At 39.2% G+C, this 13,227-nt stretch overlaps 1 protein-coding gene across 1 annotated transcript; it reads left to right on the top strand.

The window, feature by feature from the left end:
- Positions 1–8,584: 8,584 nt before the first annotated feature.
- On the top strand, positions 8,585–9,742 carry LOC113316412 (putative F-box protein At1g32420). Its single transcript, XM_026564597.1, has one exon. The coding sequence runs from the start codon at positions 8,585–8,587 to the stop codon at positions 9,740–9,742; it is 1,158 nt and encodes a 385-aa protein (XP_026420382.1).
- The last annotated feature ends 3,485 nt before the right edge of the window (positions 9,743–13,227 follow it).

Below are 13,227 nucleotides of genomic sequence, written 5' to 3'. Positions count from 1 at the left end.
TCTTCTTTCTAAGAAGGATGCTAAAGCTCGCCTTATTCGATGGATACTCTTATTACAGGAATTCGACATCGAAATCCGTGATAAGAAAGGTTGTGAGAATGTGGTTGCTGATCACTTGTCCCGATTAACTAGTGAGTCTATTAATGAATCTGAGCTGATTAGAGAATCATTCCCTGATGAACAATTGATGTCTGTGACAAACCTTCCTTGGTTTGCCGACATTGTTAACTACCTTGCTACAGGTAGAATGTCCTCACATTGGTCGAGACAAGACCGCTCCAAGTTCTTGGCTGAAGTTAAACATTTCCTTTGGGACGACCCATATTTGTTTAAGTACTGCCGAGACCAAATCATTAGGAGATGTGTACCCGACATGGAACAGAAAGATGTGATATCTTTCTGTCATGACCAAGCATGTGGAGGCCATTTCAGTGCCAAGAAAACCGCTGCAAAGATCTTGCAGTGTGGATTCTATTGGCCATCATTGTTCAAGGATTGCCATGATTATTGTGTTGCTTGTGAACGCTGTCAAAAGCTAGGAAGCATTTCGAGGAGAAACATGATGCCATTGAACCCCATTTTGATTGTGGAGATTTTTGATGTTTGGGGGATAGACTTCATGGGTCCATTTCCCATGTCTGACACCAAGTTGTACATCCTAGTCGCAGTTGATTACGTTTCTAAGTGGGTAGAAGCCATAGCGACCAGAACAAATGACCACAAGGTGGTACTTTCATTTCTAAAGGAGAACATATTTTCACGTTTTGGTACCCCTAGAGCTATCATCAGTGACGACGGTTCACATTTTCGTAACAAGTACTTTGAGTCTTTAGTACGCAAGTATGGCATAACTCACAAGGTTGCTACTCCGTACCACCCTCAGACTAGTGGACAAGTGGAAGTGTCTAATAGGGAAATCAAGCACATTCTGGAGAAGACGGTCAACCCGTCCAGGAAAGATTGGTCATTGAGATTGAATGATGCTTTGTGGGCCTATAGAACAGCTTATAAGACACCAATTGGCATGTCCCCCTATCGTCTAGTGTATGGAAAGCCGTGCCATCTACCTGTGGAATTAGAACATCGTGCCTACTGGGCAATCAAAGAGCTGAACTTCTCTCTGGACGAAGCTGGAATTCAACGGAAACTTCAACTCAACGAGTTGGATGAATTGAGAAATGAGGCTTATGACAGTGCCAAGCTGTACAAGCAAAAGATGAAGATATTTCATGACAAGCGTATTCTACGCAAATCCTTCACTCCTGGTCAGAAAGTCTTGCTGTATGACTCCCGATTACATCTTTTTCCAGGAAAACTGCGTTCCAGATGGAAGGGTCCGTACCTAGTACGCACAGTTTTTCCTCATGGAGCTGTAGAGCTGGAGGATGTCTCCAACAAGAACGTTTTCAAAGTCAACGGGCAGAGATTAAAGCCATTCCTTGAGCCATTTCCACCCGACATTGAAACAACCAACCTGGAGGACCCAGTCTATGTGGACTAAACTGGTCCACTCTTTCCCTAAATAACCAAAAAAAAAGTTTTCCAAATCTTTCCCTAAAAACCAAAATTTTTCGTTTTCCCATCAAAACCAAAATTTGTCTTTTTCCCAACAAAACCAATTTTTTTCCAAAAATCCAACCCCATTAAAAATCAAATTTTCTTGTAGATAATGTGTTAGTTAAATTTCCTTTTGTATATATTTTGTGCTCATCCATTGTGACTGCTAATATGATGGATTTTTGCCTTGAAATAACGGAGTTTTAATCGAGCTGCCGCCGTACAATCAGGTATTCTCTCTCCTTTTACTCTACTCAGCATGTTCCTCTTCATATATTGTTTTTTTTAATTCTTTCCATATTTTGAAACATTGAAGACAATGTTTAGTTTAGGTTTGGGGGTATAGAGTAGATACCATGATAATTTGCCATAATTGAAAACGAACTCCTTCTTCTTTTTGAAAAAATTGAAAAATTCCAAAAAAATTAAAAAAATCAAAATTCAATAAAAAATTAAAAAAATGAAAAATCATAAAAATGGAGCTCATCTACCTTGAAATGCTGACTCTTGTGCAAATATGTATTTTTATTAGGAGTCTTAGTCTAGATATTTAGGCACCCTGATTCTAGCACAATTCACATAGTGATAAGAAATTTGCACGCGCACGATCTACCAATACATGTATGGACTCGATCTTCAAGGTGTTGGATAGGAAGTTACGATTGCCAATCACTTTAGAATACTGAACGAAACTGGACTAGCTTGTTCTTTGGTTGGTTGGGATAGAAGGTGGAGGTTACATTAAGAAAGACAACCATCGAATTTAACTGGGTGCATCAAAAAGGGCTACCTCTTGCAAAGTGTCATGTAATCTTTTGTTTCTTTTTGTTATGTATCAAAAGTGTTTCCATTTTCAGTGAAAAAAAAAAAAAAAAAAAAAAAACGATGTATATATTCAGAAAAAAAAAAAAATATCAGAAAAATACAAAAAAATCAAGTATTTATCAATTCCATCCTCTCTTGTTCCAAAAATAAAAAGAGAATTGTCAATGTAAATAAGAGTCATGTAAATAGTCATCTTTTGTGTTTTGGTGTTATAAGCAAGGAGGGTGTATGCCATTGATGTACAACGCGAGCAATTGTGAAATACCTCCAACTCATTCACAATTCTCGTAAAGTCCGGACAGCTAGCTAGATTTCGACCTCAGTTCTTAGCCTGAGAAACTATCTCTTGGTGATTAGTAGTCATAACTTCAGATCTTTCTTTACACATGTGTAGATACACTTTACACTCTTATCACATGTCTTTTTTTGTTATCAGTGCTAGGATTGTGCCTTCGATAGCTAGATTGACATCTCCATTTTGCTGTGAGCTTAAAATGTTTTGCACATGTCACATTTGATGGAATCTGAGCTTATATTTTGACCTAGAACTTTGTAGGTACGTTCTAAGCAAACCTTCACGAGACTTCAACTCGTCCACTAGGGACACTTAGTGGTTTAAAAGGCTTAGTGCATGCGCTAAATGCATTCGAGAGACCAGCGACAGTGGTATAGTTAGGATTTCCTTAGTTTTGTTTTACTTGAGGACAAGTAAAATTCAGGTTTGGGGGTATTTGATGAGTGCCAAATATTGTATATATTTATCCCTTTTTGTTGGCATTTTAACTCATCTTTTGTGCATTAATTCTACATTTTATCCCATATTCTGTATTTTCATTGTTTTCAAGAATAAATATTTTTCTTACTTAATTTTATATTTTTAGGTAATAAATAAAGTATGGATGAATTGCGGAGCGGAATAGAGCAGAAAAGTAGTGAAAAGCCGGGAGGAGTTACGCAAGGAAGCCGCGAAGAACGTTGTGCATAAGACCAAGAGGCTAGGAATGGGCTTGAAGAAGAAGAATTGTCCTTAAAGAAGATATGGGATTGGCATACCCAAGGCCCAAAACCCTTTCTCAAACCCATTTCCACTATCCAAGCCCGTCTCGGATTTCAACCGTCAGATCGAAGCATTTCAGCATCCTACGGTCGCTCCATCATCGCACATCAAACTCCGAAGCTCCCGCTTTACATCGCAACGCCCATCTCCATCTTGGGTCGTCCTTTTCGTTGCATTCCTCCATCCGACGGTCGCTACCCACAGCCTCCCATCTCACCGTTGGATCCACCTACCATCGTCACATCCCACAGACCATAGCGCGATACATCAAACTTCGATGATCCCGCTCAACACTCAAACACCTAAGTTTATATCCCACAAACCAAACAACCCCTAGCCAAAACCTAATCGAGCTCACCCCATCTTCTTCCCCATTCTCTCTGCAAAAACCATGTCCGCCACCAACTCCGCCTGCCTATGCCGCAACCACCACCACGCCTCTTCCAAAAGCCATCATGGCTACTTGTAATCATAACCCATCATTACCCTACCTCTCTAGACACATATTCTATCGATTTCAACCCTTTTTCTTCACAGAAACCCTAGGTTTGAAATTGGTAGAATAGGTGAAGTTGGAGAAGAAATCAGAGCATGGGTAGATGCGATTGGATCAACAGAAGCATGGGGGGAAGATTTAGAGTTGTTATCAGTGTATTAGGTAAGTCAATTTCACCTTTTTGAAAAACCCTAATTTCTGACATTTGGGTATTTTGGGGGAATTGTAACTGACTATAAATTGGGGTCATGGGTTGTGAAATTGACATCTCTGGGCTAGCCAGTGAACACATGTTTAAGTTTCCATTTTACTTCATATATCAGTTACATTTTCAGTTCATGTGGAATGTTTGTTATGCATAAAAATTGACTGTGAATTGTATGTTATAATGTGGAGCATGTTTATACCTGTTGACATCATGATTACAAGCATGTTCATGTTCTAATTCATTTGCTAGGGCTTAGAGGAAGCTCTTGATCATATGCTAGGATAGTAAATGTATATGTATTATCTTGGATTGATTTAACTGCCTTAGGATTGTTGAATTGCCACTTGGGTTACCTCACTTGTGATCAGCTGTGCTGTTAGAAGACAGCTGATGCTAGGAGTGCAGCTAGGTCAGTGTGTAAGAATTTAATCCATTAGAGAGACTGCATTAAGCTCAGTTAACTAGTTGAGCTAAATACTTGTGATCAGTTGTGCTGTTGAAAGACAGCTGATTCTAGGGGTCATTTAGCTAGGTTAGTTACTCTATTCTTCATTGTAGTCTTTCATGAAAGAACAAGACATACATTGCATCACAATTTCCTTAGCCTAGGGTCAAGTAGTGGAATCAAAAGCCTTAGTACCCTCCCTTGAACTCAGATAACCTTAGAAACTCCCCAAAGAGAACTTTAGCAAATCCTCCAAGTCCCTGTGGACAAACCCTTTCTTACTCCACCTATCTACAACAACTCTGTATACTTGCAGGCTAGTTTAGGTAGTTCTTTTCCCCTTACACCACCTACAAAAAATGAGCGAGCTTCCCCTGTTCCACTAGACGAAGTATAATCCTCCATATGTTTCGACATTCGTATGATGTCTGTGAAACCGATGATACCTGCAGAATTCATGACTCCTCGTACTCGAAGGTGGTCCTCTTCCCAGATTTGGTGGGGGCGGAATCTCTTCTGTCAGTACTATCGCTTCTGATACCTTCACCACAATTGTATTGAGTTTGAGAAGCTTTACATCTTCAAAGGCTGGTACATTTGGTCTTCGTTCTCCAAACTAAGGTCCTTGATTGCTTCTGTGTGGATATCCTTTGATATGGCTTCGTGGCTCATAATTCCTTCGTCTTGACTCCTCATACCTCTGTTGATCGATCCACTCCTGATCTCCGCTTGACACAACTACAAGTTTCCCCGGAACTGGGGTTGAAGGTTCCCCTTTCTCATATTTCGGATCATCCTCCATGACATGTACTGTCCTTGGTAATAGCCTTGAATTTCCTTCTTTTGCTGGAATTGGTGTTACTTCGCTGACTTGCATCTGCTTCTCTTCCAACGCTATATTTTCCTCTTGGTATTCCCTTAATTCATTCATTGTCAAGGAGTTCCGGATTATGAATATTTGGGTGTATAACAGGTGGTTCGGGAATAAGGTGTTCACGAAGGCTAGGATAAAAAATTTCTCGTCAACTCGTCCCGCGAGTTTGCTACACAGAGTCCTCCATCTCGTCACTAGTCCTCGCAAACTTTACGTTGATCTTCACCTTAGGTTAAACAAGGTCTCGATTCCTTTCCTCAGTAGGTTGTTACTTATGTACATCGTTAGGAATATTCTCTGCAGGTCTTTGAATGACGAAATCGACCTTTCTGGTAGTCTGTCGAACCATGCCAACGCGTCGCCGGTCAAGCTCGTCGGGAAATACTTCGTTTCGTCCCCACTGCATCAATGATAAATTATATTGTTTCAAGTGTTGCACAACACTTTTCGATCCACTGAATATGCTTGAAAATGTCGGTAGCACGCACTTCTCAGGAATGTCCGCATACATTATCTCGTAGGTAAATGGAGATTTATCTGCCTCCTCTATCGCCTCTGCCAGCTGTACCCTGCCACCTCTTCACGAATTGTTTATTAACGTCCTCATATCTCATAGCTCATTGAAGGCCTCTTGGTTCCGGTTTCCTCCATTTCCTTCGTGATGGTCGCCTCTCATCAGGCTAAGCCTTCCCTCCCCACGTATGATTGCTTCCTCGTGTCTCCGGTTTACATCGTGTTTCCTTTCCTCCTCTCGCGTCATTTCGTCTTCGTTCCTTCTTTCTTCCTCATACCTTCGTCTTTGATCTTCCCATCTCGTTTCCTCCAACGTCCTTCTCATATTTATTTCTTCACTTTTTTCTCTTCGTTGTCTCCTTCGTCGGTCTCCATCGTCCTCGCGGGCGTACCTCCTCTGTCATGTTTCTTCTTCTCCTGACGATATCCTGTTTCCTTCCGAGTCCATGGCGTCTGCCGCCGCTTCCTCGTTAAGTTGCCGATTTTGTAGTGCCAACATAGAGTTTTGCCTCATCAATCGAGCATGCTTCTCGGCGAGATCCCTGTCTCGTTCCCGTTCAAGGAGAAGTGTCTCCCTTATCTGCTCCAGCGTCCTGTGTTCCTCATCAATATTTTCTTCCAACTCTTCATGGGTCATTTCTTCATCCATAGCGGTGTCCGTGTCAGAATTGTGTACCGAGCCTTCCCTAAAGTCATCTTCATCGGTCTGATTATTCCTTCGTTGGTTAACCCCTTGTTTCCCCTGCAATCGATGTTTCTCCCCTTTCCATTCTTCCTCCTCTCTTTGCTTCCAAACGTTTGCTTCTTCTTGTCGCTATCAAGTGCCTTGTTCGATCTGGTGTTCAGGCCATCAACTGATCCTTGGTTCAATCTCTTCCGACTACGACTAATTTCTTGCCTTCAATCTTCCGATGCAATACCCATGGATCACTCTCTCTCCTAGATTTCTAGCCTTGACTACAATGAATCGTTTAAGATCTACAAAACCCTAATTTTAAAACAACTCGCCAAAATCTCTAATTTCTACAATTTCAAAGCAATTTCAACCTTTCTCAAACTCTTAGATAAGGATGAATCCCCGATCTAAGTCCATGTTTCTGGACGCGAAAATGTAACTACTGGAAACCCAGTAGCACACCCAAGTAAGAAAAGAAACGGATCTAAGACATGATAAAGGTTTTGAATAGAAATTATTTATTGATTAACTATTCCGAATAGTGAAAAATATAATTTTTTGAGTACAAGGAAACCCTAATCTCTCACTCTAAGCAAAGCTCTCTCTCCAAAGAATCCGACCCCCCATACATTGCCCAAGGACCCCTATTTATAGACCGATCAACCCTAATGATGTACAACTCATTTTTCTTCGCCGGGATCTCGTGGAGATGCTTTATACTTCGCCCATATCGTTTTCCATGAAGTTTTCCCCTTTCTTTCGCTGACAACTTCGGGTGTTTGTCGGGACAACTATCTCCTTTTTTGCTCCATAATTTACTTACTTCACAGTTTATCTTTCTAACCAAGTAACTTTACTTCGTCCATCTTTATTTCGTGGTTGATGTCTTGCCGGGTACTCCAACTGATTCTTTGCAGTTTAGATTCCTTATACGAGGTACTTCGTTTTAGGATGCTTTGTGCTTTGTGTTAGTAGTTAGTGGCGAGGTAATTCTGACATTTGATTTGACAAGTCACTGACTGAGATCTTTAAGTGAGATTCTTCAGTCCTATTTTGTGCTTTCATGTGCGGCCACGTGGCGAACCTGTTTTCAGTACCTACATTAGTGACCCGCTACTGCGTATATTTTAACACCGCACGGTATCACGGGGAGATTATACCTACGCATGTTCTGGTTGGAGTTTATACTTGCGCTTAAAAATGCATCCACTCAGTGTCGATCACCTTGTTACATAAAGTTGCCTGGTAGGATTTCTTTGAACTAATTGGGTTTAGTGTCGATGGGCCAAAGATAAAGGTGTAACAAAGCTTCATTTAGAGGGAGATAGCCAGAGAGTGGTGAAAGCAATCAATGGAACCAAAGGAATAGTGAATTGGACCAATGCAGGCATAATAAGAGACTCGGTTTTTCTTTTAAAAAGTTTTAACACATGGACATGTACTTTTGTTCATCGTGAAGGGAATAATGTGACAGACACTATTACGAAAAATGCTTTATCTTTTACTAGTTCCCAGGATTGGTTACATAATTTGCCAACCTGGTTAAAATCAGCTATTACAGCTGATGAAACTTTGTTAAACTCTAGCTCTTAAGCTCATTATCAATATTATTTCTTTCGTATTAGAAAAAAAAAAAGCTAATTGGGTTTAGTGTGTCTTTAATTACGAATGGGCCCGTGAGAAAAGAGCTTACATGTTCCAACAAGAAAATTGTGTGAAGTCAAAGTAGCAGACAATCCGGTTCGTATCTTTGGGTGAAAATTGGAATATATTCCTCGCAAATAATTACTTCTACTGGGGAACAGGTTTCTTTCTCAAAAACACTCCGCGCCCTTGACTTTTAGTCTCTCTCCATAGCCAGAGTTCCCAATTTTTGCAACCCTGAAATTAAGTTTTTACTTCATCTGTCTGTAAGTCCCTCTTCTCCAATTCAATGGGGTACTTCAATCGTCTCCCAGCTGACATTCAACTTGAAATTATATCTCGTTTACCGATTGAATCGGCATTAGACTGCAAATTAATTTGCAGATCATGGAGGAATTTGGTTTCTCATCATCCATCATTCTCTCAATTGCATTTAGCTCGTGTTAATCAATCAGCTGATCCTGGTAAGTTGAGTTTTCTTGTCAGAGATAGGAATCATCAACTTTACTACTTTGAGTTTAATGAGACACATGTTGATTGTATTAGAAGGTTCAATCTAACCCCTCCATTTCCAGATCCGTATAAGTTTATTGGTTCGTTTAATGGTTTAGTCTGCCTATATGATTGCCATAATCATACTGCTTGTATTTGTAACCCGTTGACGAGAGAATATGTTCTTCTTCCGAGCGTTAACAGAGATTGTGATCGGCACTGGATTTATCGTTCAAGCGGATTTGGTTACCTTCCTTTAACGAATGAGTATAAAGTTGTTGAATTGTATAAGCTGAGTGCAGAATCTGATTTTATAGAGGTTGCGGTATACACACTTGGCGGCGGCAATGGGTGGAAAAATGTTGGGAGGTTGGATTCTAAATCTTTCAATATAGAAACTAGTCGTTGTGTCTTTGTGAACGGAGCCCTGCTTTGGAAGACTGCAATAGAAGGAAGGGTGATGGCCTTTGATTTGGCTGAGGAGAAGTTTCGTAAACATATTACACCACCTCCTTTGCCACAAGACTATATGTACTGCACTACAGGAGAGGTGGGCGGGGTTTTATGTTATGAAACCAGACATTACTTGAGCTCATCTTCTAACATATGGTTGCTAAAAGAGAAGAATAATAATCTTGACATGAAAGAGCAGGTGGAAGATGAGCCATTGTGCTGGAGGAAAGAGTTTAATCTTCGCGAGAGTACTCCGTTAGCCTTTACCAAGAGTGGTGGTGTTTTATGTTACAATTGGAGGTCTCTTGATATCTATGACCCAATAGCTTCGACATTGAAAAAGCTTGTGGATTTCGGTACGTTTCTTCAAATAATCCCTCACAAGAACACCTTAATTTCATTAAAAGAATTTGGAGAAGAAGATGTAAATTTTTTGAACTCATCTGAAATCGAGGAGAAAGAAAGCCGTGGTGATTTGACGACAATGCTGCTAGCAAAATGAGATCCCTGGACACTTTTAACTGGTAAGCTTCAATGGGCTTCAGAAGTAGTATTATGTATATTTATATGGGTTTCAAGTTCCATTGGGATTGCAACTTTTTAACATTGTCTCAATGAGTAGATACAGATTACTGTTGCCATTATAGGCTATATTGCTTTCTTAATGTACCATTTGTTGGTCATTTGGTCTATTTGCTATCTGAGAATGTGAGGCATATTGGAGTGGAATATATATGGAACCAAAAGGTGGAAGGTGAGAGTTCTCTCAGAAGTTTGAGGGATTCTCTCTTGTGCTTACTTCATAACATAGTCGTCTATCGATGATTTTAGGGGGTCCAAATATGAAACTCCGCATGTTATGCTAGTGATACAATTACATTCACTCATCGGTAAAATTTTGTAAGAACATAGTCACATAGGCACAGAGTAAATTAATCAGAGTTCTTGTGTTACAGCTATCAATAACTATCATGGCTTATTCAACTCTATAGTTAACTACAACCAAACTAATTGTGAAGCTAATTATTCAGAGTTCCGTCTTCAAATAATGCTAATTTTCCATCTCAATTGGAAAGCTCAATTCTGGCTAGGTACAATGATTCTCTTAACAGAGTGGATTTTCCCATCTTCTTACCAATGGATGAGTTTTCTACAGGGCCGTACCAAGATTTTTAGGGGCCCTAGGCGAAGAGCGAAAATAGGGCCCTCAAATAAAAATTCAAATTTTGTTTAAAAGTAAAAAAATCGATAACAAAAGTATGTTTCCAAGAAAAGAAAAAAAACAAACATAAGTATGTAATAGAATTTTCAAATGGAAACTACTAGGCAAAAGTAATTAATTTACGAAAATTTGATTTTTCTTGCCTGTTCGATGCGAATCAATCCAGTAAAACTAGTCAAATGTTCAATTGTTAATTATGGTTATGGGATTACCAATTGTGAATCAATTCTTCGAAAAACGTTGTTATTATGAAATCATAAATAGCAATTGATGAAAATCAGTACCGTCAACATCTGATCTTAAAAAATTTGTACCCGTATACATTGATGTCATGTAGATTTAAACATAAATAAATACAAAATTGAAGAATCTTGTGTCGAAATATTTCTAATCGATGAACTTACCATACCGAGGTGAATGTCGAGAGATGCAGAGACAACCTTTTCACGAATGACGAAATCAATTTGTGTAAATGAATTTAGACAGTTAGGTTTTCACTTTCGTATATACTAGACAGTGGGATGGGATAACAATACAATGTTCCAATGGGCCAAAATAGTTAAGAAATGGGCTATCAGTAGTTTCTTTCTTTCTTTTCTTTTTCACTCGGACGGGTGAATGTACGGCTATTAGTAGTATACATATAAAGAAAAATGGAAAAAAAAATGGGGGCCCCTATCATCCGGGGGGCCTAGGCAATTGCCTATCTTTCCTATAAGCTTGGTACGGCCCTGTCCAGACTAAACAGTACCAGCTGCAAAGAAACATTACACTTGAGATGATTATGCTGCAAGAAAACAAGAGGAGCACGTCATTAACATTGCACTTCAAAATTTCAAATTGCATGGTTGCAAGTAAACAAGAAGAGCACGTCATTAATTGAAATATTCTTTGTGCTGAAAATGTAGAGACGGGTTTCACCTATTGCATCGAAATGTGAGTATTGGCAGCTCGGAAAGTTGTAGCCGTAACTGAAACAGCTGAGGTGAAAATTTAGTTCCATTTAATTGGATTATTGCTTGAGCTGAAATTGTACCGGCAGATTGTCGACCAATCTTTTGTCAATCCTCAGCAAGCATTTTGAAGTTGATAACTGACACATGGTTTACTACGTGCGTCCTCAAGTGATCTTAGTAGTTAGTACAATAAGTTTTACATTTGTACAAAACCCTCATTGTCTAACTTATGGATTATAGATCATTGATTCAATGATACTCATACTATGCTCTTTTCGTATACATTGGCAACGTCTGTTTGTCCATCGGAAAATAGTATGCTTATTCCTTCGTCCTAAGAAATATATGGCCTGCAAAACCAATTCATCACGACACTAATAAAGTGTACAAAACAATGTCAAGTAGAATTTTATTTCGAAAGAAACATGTTATTACTTTGATCACAGTATTTATAAATGTATCACAGCTTTACCTGAAATAATACGGGATACACTTACAACTGCTTTAAGTTTTAAATTATCAGTCAAATGAGGACCAAACAAAAGGACATAACCTTTCTCAACTGTAACAAAAATGACTCAAATGAAATCAGCTGCTCATCGGATACAAACCGGTCTCCTAGAACAAAAATAAACTCAGTAATTACTGTGCAACAGCTGTTGGATGGAATGAATATCTACCTGTGATATCACTAACAGTTTGGAACATGCATGACAGTACCATAGGGTAATAGAAGAGATTACCATACTACATATACTGGTAACGTCTTTGGTGGTCATAGTAATCCAACTCCTCTCATTTCGCCGTGACCCCGCTTTTACGTACAAAACCATCATTTCGGTGTCTGCTCATGTTGCAATATAACAAGAAGCAAGTATTTGGTAAGGAATAAAAATTGATTTCCTTTTTTTTCTTCTGCCAATAGTTTCTTAGTAGAACCCAAACTACAAACAAAAAAATATCTAAGTGAGTCATATGCAAGAAATGGTTCAAATCTTTTTGAAACGGAGGGAGTAGTTCATCACTGCCTTTACATCTACCCCATGAACTCAAATTTTATGCGACCAAAAAAATCGCACATTTTGTTCCTTCCATGTCAGAATAAGAAAATCAAAATCAACTCTAACTTTTTACGCCTTCCGCTCAAAGAAGATGTAATATTCTCTCATTTGATAAAGAGACCAACGACACTGGCAGCATCTACCCATGCTCATGTGTTCCATGGCTGTAAGTAGAGAGACGTTTGACATCCATGACTTCTTCCTTATGTCTTCCATCTTAGCCTCACTTACCATCGAACTTGTTGTTTTCGTAGCATTTATTGAGTTACCATGTTTTACAACATGTGATGTTTGGTGACCTAGCATATTGCGAGGAGTAGTTTTTCTCCACGAAACCAATAGTTGCAGTTCTCCTTTGATAACTCTCTAAAAACCTTGTCCACTTTATGAGGTTGTTGCTTAGGTGGCGGCATATCAAGACCCATCAGACATGCAATAACACTGGGGGAACGTCGTCCGGAAATTGATTTCCTTTCTCGTCTTCTGCCAATAGTTTCGTTATCCACGTTCCACTATTTCTCCTAGTCGAATCCTGTCTCAACTCAAACCCACAAAAAAAAAAAAAGAAAAAAATATCAAAGTGAGTCAGATGCATGAAATTAAAGTTTCTTTATCCATGTTCCACTATTTGATTTTTTCTTTTCTTTTTCCATAGTGTATTATAAGGATACCTTGCACACACACTTAAGTAGATTAAGCACAACATTGAAGTATCCAACTTTGAACACAAAAAGAAAGAATGAGATGC

This window comes from Papaver somniferum, chromosome 10 (genome assembly GCF_003573695.1).
Source record: "Papaver somniferum cultivar HN1 chromosome 10, ASM357369v1, whole genome shotgun sequence".
Lineage (NCBI taxonomy): Eukaryota > Viridiplantae > Streptophyta > Magnoliopsida > Ranunculales > Papaveraceae > Papaver > Papaver somniferum.
Note: the sequence above shows the minus strand (reverse complement) of the source record. Positions and strands in the feature narration are given on the sequence as shown.